At 36.3% G+C, this 14,024-nt stretch overlaps 1 protein-coding gene across 1 annotated transcript; it reads right to left on the bottom strand.

Moving 5' to 3' along the window:
* Positions 1–7,531: 7,531 nt before the first annotated feature.
* On the bottom strand, positions 7,532–8,766 carry LOC115267169 (uncharacterized). The gene has a single exon (XM_062853353.1). It carries the CDS (start codon positions 8,243–8,245, stop codon positions 7,532–7,534), a length of 714 nt encoding a protein of 237 aa, XP_062709337.1. The 5' UTR covers positions 8,246–8,766.
* Between the last annotated feature and the right edge of the window lie 5,258 nt (positions 8,767–14,024).

Genomic DNA, 14,024 nt, shown 5'->3' on the forward strand with positions numbered 1-14,024 from the left:
AGCCACTATTTGATATGTCGTACGGATGGGCTTGGTTAACTTTTATACTTTGCTACCTCCGGCGGGACTTTTGGAACCGGTGCCGATATGGTCTGAGAATGTTTTCCTGCTTAGTGTTCATCAGGTTAACGAAGAAGCTGCGGTTCAATGTGTCGCATGCATGGTTTTAGTTCAATTTTATATTGGCCACTTCCAACGAGACACCCGGAATCGGTTCCGGAACACAACCGGTTCAGATATGGTCTGAGAATATTATCCTGCTTACTGTACATCAGGATATCAAAAAAGCCACTATTTGATATGTCGCATGAATGGGTTTGGTTAACTTTTATACTTGGGCACCTCCGGCGGACATTTGGAACCGGTTCCGGAACACTACCGGTTCCAACATGGTCAGAGAAAGTTTTCCTGCTTACTGTTCATCGCGTTATAGAAAAAGCCGCGGTTTGATATGTCGCATGCATGGGTTTAGTTCACTTTTATGTTTGGCCACTTCCGGCAGGACACCTGGAACCGGTTCCGGGACACTACCGGTTCCAACATGGTCAGAGAAAGTTTTCCTGCTTACTGTTCATCGCGTTATAGAAAAAGCCGCGGTTTGATATGTCGCATGCATGTGTTTAGTTCACTTTTATGTTTGGCCACTTCCGGCAGGACACCTGGAACCGGTTCCGGGACACTACCGGTTCAGATATGGTCTGAGATTTTTTTTCTGCTTACCATCCATCAAGTTATCGAAAATGACAAAGTTTGATGTGCCGCATGGATGGGTTTGTAGCGTTTTCATATCGTGCCCCTTCCTGGGGTACCGGTCCGGAACACCTAAATGGCCATAACTCCGGAACGGCTGGACCGATCTGAACCATTTTCAATACGAAACAATGGGACCAGATTCCGCGTCGAATGAACCGTCGGTCATCAAAATCGGTTGAGGTTTACTGTCAAAAAGTGATGTGAGTTTTTTTGTACACATACATACGCACACACACATACATACACACACACATACATACACACACACAGACATCACCTCAATTCGTCGAGCTGAGTCGATTGGTATATAAGACTTGGCCCCTCCGGAGGCTCTATCAAATTTTCGTTTTTGGAGTGAACATATAGCCTTTCGGTACACCTTGGTGCACGAGAAAGGCAAAAATATGAAAAAATATATGTTTCTTCCGAGATTGTTTTCAGGCAATCCTAGATCATAGAGACATCTTCTATGGTTCTTGCAGGAATGCCTGCTCAGCTTCTGGCCGGCATGCCTGTCATGATCTCTCTAAGGATTCCATCAGGTATTCTTTACGGGATTCCTTCGGGAATAACTTCAGGCATTTCTATCAGAATTGCTTTGGATAATCATGAAAGGATTCTTTCAGAAATTTTACACAGCATTCTTTCACGGATTTCTTCTGGAATTACTTCTGTCGAAACAGAGAACAGAGAATCCTAATGGAATTCTTTCTGTGAGCCGGGATCCTCGCTCGGGATTTATACAGCAATTCCTCCCGGGATTTCTTCTGTGACTATTTCAGGGATTCCCACCAAGCTCTCAGTTGAGATTCTCTCAGAACTCTCCCAGATATGCCTCTCAGATTTCCTTCTGTAAATCCTCCCGGGATTCCTTCGGGGATTTCATATTATCTTTTCGATGTAACTTTGATAGTGCCCAGAATAACACCATAAAACCCACATATTGTTCACGAATAAGCAATCGTGGAGTAGTACAAACATAAGTGGAGAAGCCGTGTCGAGTATATCTGGTTGAAATTTTATATCAAAACATAGAATGATGATGAACCTGGGCGTGTTAGTGGAATACCTGTAAATATGAGACACCGAAGACGACCTTATAGTTGAGGTCGAAATACGTATCTGTCAAAGGATACAAATTAAATGGAACAGTACTTAACACGATTTTCTATGAAAAACATCTGAAAAGTTTACGTATGGTGAGTTCGTAAAGAGAGTTTGTGGGGTGCTGAAGGAACAACTCAATTACTTTATTAGAAATCATTATCTGTGAAAAAATCTAACTTCTACAGCATTTTAACTTTTGCTTATGCCAAACATTGTGAGCTCTCTTTGTTTGATTTGTTAAAAAAGTGAGAAATGTTGAACACTGCAGTCGAAATTACTTGAAATTACAAGAATTATGCATTGCATACTTTTAAGCGTTTATCGGGTTATATTTCTGTACCAATTTATTAGTAATTTTTCTATTCTTTTTAAGTGGCTATCATCTCTCACACTTGTTAAGAGCTGTATTGTATCTATACGGATCAGAATATAACCGGATTAGTAGAGTAGTTTAGTATTTAAGATACATTAGATTAAGTGCAGTCTGTACGGTTTTTTATTATCGAAGACGGTGTAAATAAATAAATAAATAAATAACAAAAGCGTAGAAGTTGGGCTGAAATAGAACTCCCGGTGCTGACGCAACTTATCCACCAGTATGCAGCAAAATATCGTAGAGCCCGAGCGAAGATCATCCTCTTCTTGAACCCGATCAATTACGTTCATGTGATGGAAGCCAAGTCTGCTAAGGAAGTCTGGCCGAAACTGGAAACGACGTTTCAGGACAACAGGTCGGTCGGACTTCTGAAATAGCAGATTACGATCTATTACGATGAACCTCGCACATTGTGACCAACTCAGAGGCGTTGGATTTGAAATATCTGAAGAATGAGTCGAAACAATTCTCCTGGTTGGGCCTTGGGTAGGACTCCCCAATCAATACCGACCGAAACGAAGCTTCTTCAGGAAATTAGTTCAAACTTTAAGAAGTCAGCGTTTGTTGGAAGGAAGGAAGAGAACCGAAGTGAAGAATTTGCCTAAAATTCGGGCACATAGTTGCCCTACACAGAAGCTGGATTATCGATGCACGTTGATGCGGACTAGGCCGTAGACTGTCGTGACAGATAATCGAAATCTGGTTACCAAGTGCAGTTCAGTGCCAGTGGTGGAATAATACGCGGATGGGGATCAAAATAGCGTTGAGCTCCACGGGGGGAGCAGAGTTCGTCTCCTTAGCTGAGGGTTGTCAAAGGCTCATTTGGATCAAGAGCCTCATAGAAGAAATGAGAGAAAAAAACGATCTACATATGATTGACGACGAATAAATATATGAATAAAAACTCCAATATCCGATACCTACAGATGAATGAAGATAATCAAAGTTATATTAAGAGCGAGCAGGATGGTCGAGAAAATTTCTCCTATAGAGTCGAGAAATCAATAGTGATTCGAATTTTCCAAAAAAAAAAAATCTGCGGAAATTAATCCATAAATTATCTCAAACAGTTTATACAATTTTTCATCAATTTTGCCAAAAGATCGTTTGGGACTTACTTTACATTGTTTTCAGGATTTCTACCATAATGTTTGCTATAAATTGTTCAAAACGTTTCTCGTAAAATAGTGGGTACGCTGATTGATAAGCAATCAAAGAACTATCGATTCAAATCAATTTTGAAGCACTTTTCATTGTAGAAGTTGCTATCTAAAGTCATTGAAAGATAATGGTTAAAAATCAATTTATCAATAGAAATACCCTTCACCTGGAGTACAACAAAAACCAATATGAGCTTGAATAGTTGATTTTATCTAAAATTAATCTGGCTTTATATAAGTTTGATTCACCAAAACCATACACACTTAAAATAAATTACCGTATTCAGCTGTTCTATTTTCGGTAAAAGTTCAGATTACCGAATGTTTAGCAACATATTACCGAAGTCCGTCAAAAAATTACCGAACGTTCGGTAAACTCTACTGAATCATCGATAATGTTTTCCGAACGTTCGGTAAAAATTAATAAGTGTGTATGTTTTTGTACTGGCGCGGATTTGACGGTTTCCAAATCGGCACTTTTGTAACAGCCCTGAAATAGTTTTATTTTTCACTTTACAGCAGAACTATTAAATCTTTAACTACTTCTTGCCATGACTTTCCTACTGGAACAGAGCCTTCTCGCAGTTTAGTAATTGCGGTCAACAGAAGACAGTAGACAGCAGCAGAAACGGAACCGGTCAGAGCAGCTCGCTCTGTTTCCGCTGCCTTTCCGAATTATTTTTCAAAGTGTTCCAAATTAAAAACATTCTGTCGCCGCGGGTCCATGACACACACTCTATAATGGGAACGGTTACGCCCAACCCACTGACAGGCATTGTTGTCAACATCTCTTTTGTTAAAATGGTCCCAAAATGTGCAGATCAAACGAAATTGGGCCCCTAAGGACAGACTTGTTAGAACTCCAAAATGGCCGCCACAATGGCCGACATTGGCACCTACTCACGATTTCGAGGGCACAAATCTCTTCGTAAACAAAACCAGTGCACCTGATCTTCTTATTTTAAGCTTATTACGAGTGAGCAAGAACAGAATAATAAAATGCACTCTTGTGTGAAGCTTGCTTCTTGAGATTTGTGCGTTTGAAGTTTTGATGTACTGTTGAAGCGCACTCCAAAAATTCTTCACGTCCGAATTACCTGAAAACATATGTGGTTTTCGTCCACCCTACTTTTCATGTAAGAATTACATGATTCGACGGTAAGGGAACTCAAAAGTGAGTGATTTGTGGTTACCTGAAATTCATGTAACAATTACATGATTTGAGCAGTAGCTTTGTTCTGTTTTTTTTTTTTCTATTCAATTTATAATATTCCAAAAGTAAAATAACAAACACTACAAATAATGAGACTTTCATTTGATTTTGTTTTTATTGAAAATGAAATAATAAATTTACGAAACCCAGCTTTGACGGCAAATAGTTCCAGCACTTCTAAGTCTAGCCTTGCTAGGCACAACTGCAGTCCAGATCAAGTTTATTCCTGCAAATACGCAACACATTGGTAGTAGATATCTCACGAAACGTCTAAAATCCAGCTAAGCATGCTAATTGCTCGCCTAAAAGCTTTAAAACTTGCCTATTTACTTAACGAAACTTGTAAATTGTGATTTCGCGATGGCTAAGTTAAACAAACCGACGCCATGTTGGCCACTCACAATGCGAAATCACTCATTTATTTTTGCATACCTGATAAATCAGGTCACTGCTACATGAAATATACGTGAATTTGGCGTGACCTCAGGTGAGTTTTACATGAATCATGTGAATGCAGCCTAAAGAGTGAAAACGCAGGTCTACGTGATTTTTTACGTCAATTGGACGTGAAGACTTTTTAGAGTGCGGGATTTTATGACGTTTGTCCGTAATGTCACTACTGTCACTCCATGCTATAAGTATAGGCGTGTCAATAGCGTGGTTACGCCAGTAACGGGAAAGCGCGTTTATCACAGCAGTGAGCACAATTCCCAAGAGAATCCCTGGAGCAATTCATAGATATATTCCTGACAAATTCTTTGAAGGCTTCTCTGTGAAAGAATCCCTAGAGAAACCTCTCAAACCCCCAAAAGGTATCACTGGAGAAATCCTAATTCGTGGAGAAATTATCCGAGGAACTACAGGACCTACAGGAATTCCTGATAGAATCCCGCAATTAATTTATGTAGAAACCTCTAGTAGTGAGTTCCAGGATATTGAATGTCTTGAATAAGAAACCCCTATTGCATCCTCCGAAGAAACGCCTACAGGTATCCCTAGAGAAAAATCATGGAGAGTTTCCTTAATGAATCACTAGAGAAATGTCTATTGAAATCTGTGAAGAAGTCCTTGTTAGGATCCAGATGAAATTTCTGGAGAAATCTCTGGATGAACTCCGGAAAAAAAAGTTCAATAGATATTCCTGTAGGAATACCACGAGGAAATTCTGGAAGAATCCCAAGAGGAATCTCCGAGAAATTCTTAGTTAGAAGAAGCCCTATAGGGAAATCTGTAGAGGAATCCTGGAGAAATCCCCTGAGATAAATTGTTTCTGGTGAAATGGTGAAGGAAGTCTCAATCCATATGTTTTTTTTTTTTTGCAAACTCTCTTCAGAGATCTCCGGAGGAATCCCTGGATAAATTCCCGGTAAAATATCTTGAGAAATTTATGCACTCTGTGCTTTGCAGGAATTCCACCTAAGAATTCTGAAAGAATCCCTAGTAAAATCCTTAGATTAATTCCAGGATGAATCCATAGAATTCTAGGAGGAATTATTGGAGAAATCCTCACAGAAATTGCATGATACATCTCTACACTGCCGTGAATCCCATACTTGTCCTATATGCATAGGAAATCTAACAAACATGGTACTGATATGCGATTCACGGCAGTATAGGAAAGTCGTACAAGAATACAATCAAGACTTTCTGGAGGAATCTCAACAGGACATTCTGAAGAAATTCCAAGAAATACATCTTGAGGTATCACTGGAGGAATAGTTGGAAATTCTCAGGGACATATCTGAAGTGATTCTTATAAAAAATCTCCGGAAGAATTCCAGTACAAACATGGAAGAATGGCGGCAGCAACTTCTGAAGCAATCTCAGCAAGAAATCTACCGCATAAATTCGTGTTGCAATCTCAGCAAGGGGCAAATGATAAGCTACGTAGACCTTATTTTGGTCGCCTCAGAACATTCACCATCCCCTCCCTCGTATACTTTGGTTCATACATACAAAAATTTATACAAAAATTTGTGTGAAGCCTAGACTTTGGCCGGACCCCATTTTCTCCCCCCTGAAAATCTACGTGGTTTATAAACGCCTCCCAAGTATGCCTGGAGGAGTCCTTCGAAAAAAAAGAAGCACGTTTAACATTTTTCCGTATTAGGACTAAATTCAATAGTCTATTTTACGGAACGACAACAGTGTTGATATTGATATTAACACTCACGGGCTTGGGCGCGACCTACTGTCAAATTTTCATTCATGAAATTAGCGATCAGCTGATCCGAAACGTCTCGTAAAATGGCTCATTAAAAAAAATAGTATATTTGGCCATTTTCAATAGTTACGCGAGATTTTTTGTTACGTTATTTGGCATGTCCCGCCTAACGATGCGCTAGATAAACCGCAGATATTTTACAAACAATAACGAGCTTTGATTTTAAATGTTTTTGTTATTTGATCTTTTCTTTTTCGCATTTTTGTTGCTTTTTTGTCTTGTATTTCAAATGTAGTTTTTGTTTTTAGTATTTACATTTTTGTATTAGTTAAAAGGGGTCATCATTGGGGCATAAGATGTCTGTTGATGTAAATAAATAAAACAATTATATATGATGCCAAAAGACATCAATTCCGGCTTTTGCTTTGAATAGGTCGAATCTGCATAGGGCCTGTCCATAAACTACGTAGACTCTTAGGGGGGACGGGGGGGTCTGGCCAAAGTCTACGCTCCATACAAACTTCAAAAATTTTGTATGAACAATAGTCTACGAGGGGGGAGGGGGGATTCTGAGATGGCCAAAAAAAAGTCTACGTAGTTTATGGACAGCGCCATAGGAATCACAGCAAACTTACGACCTATTCAAATCAAATGGCAATGCTGATTGATACACACTTTCATTTTCTTTGCTCAAAAAAGGCTGAGAAAATCAGGTCACCATTCTATATATTTTTTTTAAAGTAAGCTTTAGTTTTGTATCATCTAGCGGCTTTATTGATTGTTACACTCATTTTCAAACCCTTATTACCTCCAATAGATGAAGATCGCATGCCATCGCTTTCATTTTCTAAGCCGAAGCGCTCCACATTACTGCCAGAATCCTGTAGGAAACCGCAATTATCTGCCACTTCCGGTTCACCACTGCAACGCGATTCACTATCAATGACCCTGTTGATGTAAGTTTCACTGTATCCAGGTGTAACATCGTTCGATCCATTGAACACCGTGCCATCGAAGCCATCCAATGAGCATTTGTCGTTTGCACATACAACGGTCGATTCTTGATACTCATTAGCATTATAATGGCACAAATTCAATTCACTACCAGGAGCATGTGGAACACAATTAGATTCGTATGTATATTGAGATGATACTGGAACTGCCGAATATCTGCGATCTTCTGATGAACCAACGAAATGCTGAGATTCGGGGTATCCTGACGAGGTTTGTGGCACACTTATAATCCAATGATTCGGAAACAAATCACTACCATAGTAAGGCACACTTTTAGAACAGTAAGCGTTATTGTAAATGCCACCAACTCGCTCAAAACTGCCCGATATTGCACAGGTATCGTAGTAAGATCCATCCGTTTGACTTCCCTCCAAGGGAACACCGATCGCCTGGTATTCCGGTGTAGTGGCAGGAACGTAATGATCACGTGTTTCCAGTTTACAAAACGGCGTAAACATTGCTTATTCTGAAACACGCGTTTACAAGTACCAGAACCAGAACAGTGCAACCGATATTGTCCAAGTACAACGAACGAATAGTGAAAAGTATGCTCTATGAGTACTGATCGCTTCATCAGCAGAGAAGTCCATCCGACTGAAGTAACAAAGAGTCTGTACTGCATCAAGCACAGCATAAGCGGGAGAAAGATTAACCAATCAGCGTCAAGCGCGCTGTTCGAGTAGGCGTTTCTTTTTCGCTGCTTCTCGCTGTGATGATCTCGAGCACATGAGTAAGACTTTTTTTCCTTGTTCAACCGAGAAGCACTTTGACGATGGATTAATTTATTGCCGCTTAAACTTTGCCAGCTTTGTTTCGGAAGCTGGCCTCAGAAGAAAATATCATATAAGTTTGTGAATTTATTTGAAATTTATAATGGCCGCAGTTTCGCCCATTCCGGACGCGATAATTATCATATTAATTAGCAATCGTTATTTCTTCGAGCTCGAACGAAAAACATGCAATCAGCGTGGCGATGGGGACTCTGTCAGAGATGATAATGCTATTTTAAGGAGGGATCTTCGTATATAGCCTAGTCGCTCGTTACTTGGCCAAATGGGAAGTATCAGGGATGTTTTCGTTTTTTTTTTTTTCATTTTTTAACACTGTCAACACATCGTTGCAATGAAGTTGCCTTGCTATGGTTGTCGTATTGGGTTACATAGTGTTTTAGAATAACATTGCGTGTTAGGTTGATATTTTCCTGTTTGTTCAGCTTCTTTATTATGTTTGGAATCAAATCTAATTAAATGTTTACTTCTAGTGAATGTAACTAATGTCTCTATCATATTTATGACAAATGAAACTGACCCAAATAAAATACGTTTATTGAATAGTAGTAGTAGGTATCAAGATCTGTATCATCTGCAGACAGAAGGCATCGAAAGCAGTTTTGATATTTTTTAATACAAGAGACAAACTGGGGTAACTTTTACAATACTGAGATTTCTGATGAAAATACTTTTACTTACACCGTGTCCAATAAGTTCTCATACAAAATCAAATTGAATTCACTTCACATCTGTAATTAGGATTTTAAAAATAAATTTATTTATCAAAAGGCCAACTAACACTGAACAAATACAGTATATGTTTTGGTATTACCTGTCCTTTATTCTTCTCTGCTGATCGCTTATGTGTCGCAAGTCTATTTCAGCTGGCACGCATGTCATTTCATAGACATTTCGTCACATTCTAGCAGGTAATGGTTTTAAGTTGAGGCTTTCCACGAAGCAGCACGAAAAAAATCCATTTTTTTAATTTTGCATTTTTGATTTGCATAAAATTTTGCACAGCTGTTCTAATCAATATAAATAACTATTTTTTCATATTAAAACTTTTTATTGAGTCTCGACTAACTTTCAAATAGGGCCTATGAAAAAATGGTTTGGTTGGTTGTTTGATCGGAAAACTGTCTTCGGCAAAGTTGTAGATTAATAAATGGTGGCTCTCAGAAAAATACACATTGAAAAATTTATTTAGTTTTTCTTCTAAAAAAACTGAATTTTGTTACTAAAAATTAAATATCTCAAAAAGTTATTTTTTTACCTTCGTGATATTTTGTGAGAATAAAGTTCATTCTGTTAGCTACCATCTGTAGAAATTTCATAATGGTAAAAAATGTACAAAAAAGTTATGGCACTTTGAACATTTTCGGTTGTGTGTTTTTTAGAGTGTATGACGAATTCACGCAAACTCGCCGTAGGGGTTTGGCAAAACTGTCTCAGAATCCGATGGAATTTCTTAGCTTTAAAGACGTATTTTAAAGCAAGATTGCATACGTTGTTTTTTTTTATTTACCTAGACTAATATTTGAAAAGGTCTAAAGTATTTGACCGGTTTTTACTCAATTTAACTTAAAAATGACATTACCTACAAAAAAGTTATGTATGGGTGATTTTTAGATAATCATGTGAACTTTCATAACATTTAAAAATGTCAATACGCTTTAAAAGTAAAAAAAAATGCAAATAAGAAAAATTATTTCAATTTGCAAAACATGACATTTTTGTAATTATTGAAAATTTTGCCATATATCGCAAGATGCGCACTTTTGAAGAAAAGCATTTCTGAGGTACCGTGATTTCGGGTGAAACTGATCAGTGGGGTGAAATTGATCGACGTGAGGGTCATGTTCATTTGTTAAAAATATTGCTTTAAACTTAAAACAATTTGTAGAAAATGACCATCATCCGGCTAAAGGATTATTGAATGATGAGTTACATGTTTTACAGTCAATTAGTCACATATTTCTGTATTAAATTCAATATTTTCCGTAATTGCGTGTTTGGCGAACCTCAAATACCCTTTCAAACTTTTGTTACCGTGGCTGTATCGCACATGTAATGAATATTCGAATGGATGCTTTTAGCTGCCAAGTATTTGCTAAACACGATTTCATAATCAAAAATTTTATAAATATTCAAATTTATACATAAAATTGCACTTTTCGGAAGTAATCACTTTTTCAGTATGAAAAGTGCATACTTTAAGGCGTTTTCATGAAATTTATTAAATTTAAAACTTGAATAATTAAAAATTGAGAAAACTCGTTAAACTTTTGCGCAGCATTTCGCATTCTGGGGTTGTTAATTCAGGTGGAAAACATATTTTTGGCACATGCAAAGGTATTTCATTTACTGATCAATTTCATCCCGAAAGCAAAATTATTGATTTTTTTTATTTTAAATGATATTTACCTATTGCAATAAAATGATTTGTAGTAAAAGTTTCAATCTCGTTGACTGATCAGAATCGTGGTCGTACTTGTTTATTGCTTTGAGTTTGACTTTCTTTGGGTGATGGACTGTACGTTGGATGATATCTTTAATTGGCAATTCAGTCTAATTTGGTCAATCAAAAAGAACTATATGTTTTCTTAACCCGACGTTTCGGTCCTTATTGGACCTTTTTCAAGGATTCTGTAATGTTTGAGTTTGACCATATCGCTGCATTCGAAATCACGGTAGCATTAGTAGAACATTTTTGACAGCTCCTCCCCTCTTAAAGTATATTCTCCTATACCTAATAGAAGGCTCCTAGCAATATCATAAACTTCCTCTAAAATGCTACGTCTTTAATGGACGGTTTCTAACAACAAATACTTCATGTCATCATTTTGCGTGTTTCTCTTCGGTAGAAAACAAAAGATTTTATCCAGGGCGTTTTTTACAGATATTAAATTAAACATAGCTCCATATGTTTAAATCACAAGTCTATCTAATGCAAAGTATTTATTTTATTCTCTTATGAATAAGAAAACTTTTAAGTTGAAATTCGACTTCTGGTTGATGTTCTGAATTTCTGTGTAACAGATCTGGTGTTCTGGTTCAAAAGAGAATCCTAAATTATATTCTTTGTATTGGATAGATTTATAATTGAAACATGTAAAGCTATGTTCAATATCAATATGTGAAAATCCACGTATAAAAATACCCAAAAATTGGTTTGACTAAAAAAAAACATTTTGTGTTGGGTTAGATTTAGATAATAGCAATTTAATTACTTTGATCCATTTTGAATTCTATTCTTATTGGTTGGTGTGGGGTTTGGTTCTCCGAAATAGGATTAATTTAATTTCGCAAATGGGCATGTATTCCAAATTGACTTCAATTTATTTTTTAACTTTTTTTAGCGTGATCGTTTTTTTTTCAATATTTCAATTTTTTACTTGAAAGTTTACACAAATTCCTTAAAGTCACACATACCACACTTTTTTGCAGGTCATGTTATTTTTAAGTTATATTGGTATAAATAAAATAGTCAAAAACTTAAGCCCTTTTCAAATATTAGTGTAGATAAATTAAAAAAAAAAACAACAAAGTATGCAACGTTGCTTTAAAGTACATAGTCTTCATACCTACACAATTCCATTGAAATCTGAGAGGGTGCTGCCAACCCCAAAATCTAGTTTGCGGGAAATTCGTCATGCACTCTAAAAAACACGCAACCAAAAATGTTCAAAGTGCCGTAACTTTTTTGTACATTTTTTTACCACTATAAAAATTTTACAGATGATAGCTAACAGAATGAACTTTATTCTCACAAAAAAACACGAAGGTAAAAAAATAACTTTTTGAGATATTTAATTTTTTGTAACAAAATTCAGTTTTTTTCAGAAGAAAAACTAAATAAATTTTTCAATGTGTATTTTTCTGAGAGCCGCCATATATTATTCTACAACTTTGCTGAAGACACCTTTCCGATCGAACAAGCCGTTTCCGTGTTATAATTTTTTATTTGCTTGTATTCCATTTTTTCATAGGCCCTATTTGAAAGTTAGTCGAGACAAAATATGAACTTTTGATATGAAAAAATGGTTTCTCACATGAAAAGGAATAGTATACAAAAATATCAAGTAAATTAAAAACATCGATTAAAATGGATTCGTGCTGGTCCGTGGAAAGCCTCAGTTGAAACAAATTAGGTTCCTGTCCTCACCATTGCTAGCAGCAACTACAGTGATAGACATTCGTTTAGCCGAGACCAAAAAAAGTGTCAGGAAACCCATACAAAAGATTTTATGATAAATCTTTTTTATCGTAGTGATAGTATATCTAGTACTGTTTTATAAAAATGTGATACATCACACTTGCATATACACTGAAACAAAAACGAGGGTAAAAACCCTTCAAATGTCATTTTTGCCTAGACATTCGTTTAGCCGAGGTAAATGAAAAATTGGTTTTCAATAGTTTTTTTTTGCAATTTCGAGAATATATTTCGAGGATATACTCCAAGGCATTTAGTTTATGACGTGTTAGCAAGATAATTGACCTTAAAAATTTATTTATTTGTGAAATTCAGAGAAATATTATAAAATATGTCCTGATAAGGAGAAGCGACGATAAACAAATTTATTTAAGAAAAATGATTTCTGTAAACACTCAAACGTAAGCTAGATTAGCAGTTTTGAAAATATGGCACAGAATTATTGTTAGAAATGTTCAAATTATTACATAAAATGTCATGAAAAAATTAAGTATACTAGTTTTTGGTTGTTTAAACTTTAAAATGGGATTGATAAAAGCTAAAATAAATAGTTCTGCATTGAAATAAAGACGTGCCCTAATGCCTGTGGAGTATACCTGTTTGATACTAGCATAATTAAATAAGTTAGAAGTCTATTAAGTGAAAGAACTGCAAGTAGTGTCAGAATTGTTGTACCCTGTTTATTTAAAAGCAGATGCTCATACAAAAATGCAAGATATGGTCAAACAACTGGCTTATTTCATTCAATCTGGAGAAATATATTATAAATGAGTCTTAGTTGTGAACCACATTCATTTTAAACATGATTTATTTGAAAAGAATGTATAAATTATGAAACAAGTAGTTCATGCTAGAAATTTGAATACTTTCAGTGCCATTTCTCGAAATATGAGCCGTCCAATGTATGTTATTTCAGCCAGAATACAGTCTGGAAGGTATTGGGAGCTATTAGTAGACGTAATAGTAGTAATCGCTGTGATTTATGCAAGTGAAACCATAATATTTCATCAAAACAATACATAGATACGTGTATTTTTGATGGTTTGCGTTATATTTTTCTGTTAAAAACATTGTTTTTCGTAAATTTTCAACCTGCTTTGGTCATGAAACTTTCATTTCATTCTTTTGAAACACTTCCGATAAAAAAAAACTACATCAAATCTCAATTTGGAAACATTTACAATAATATGACATATTTATATGAGATGCATGCAAAATTAATATGGCAACACTTCCAAAAACGACCTA

The sequence above is a fragment of the Aedes albopictus genome, chromosome 1 (assembly GCF_035046485.1).
Source record: "Aedes albopictus strain Foshan chromosome 1, AalbF5, whole genome shotgun sequence".
Classification (NCBI taxonomy): Eukaryota; Metazoa; Arthropoda; class Insecta; order Diptera; family Culicidae; genus Aedes; species Aedes albopictus.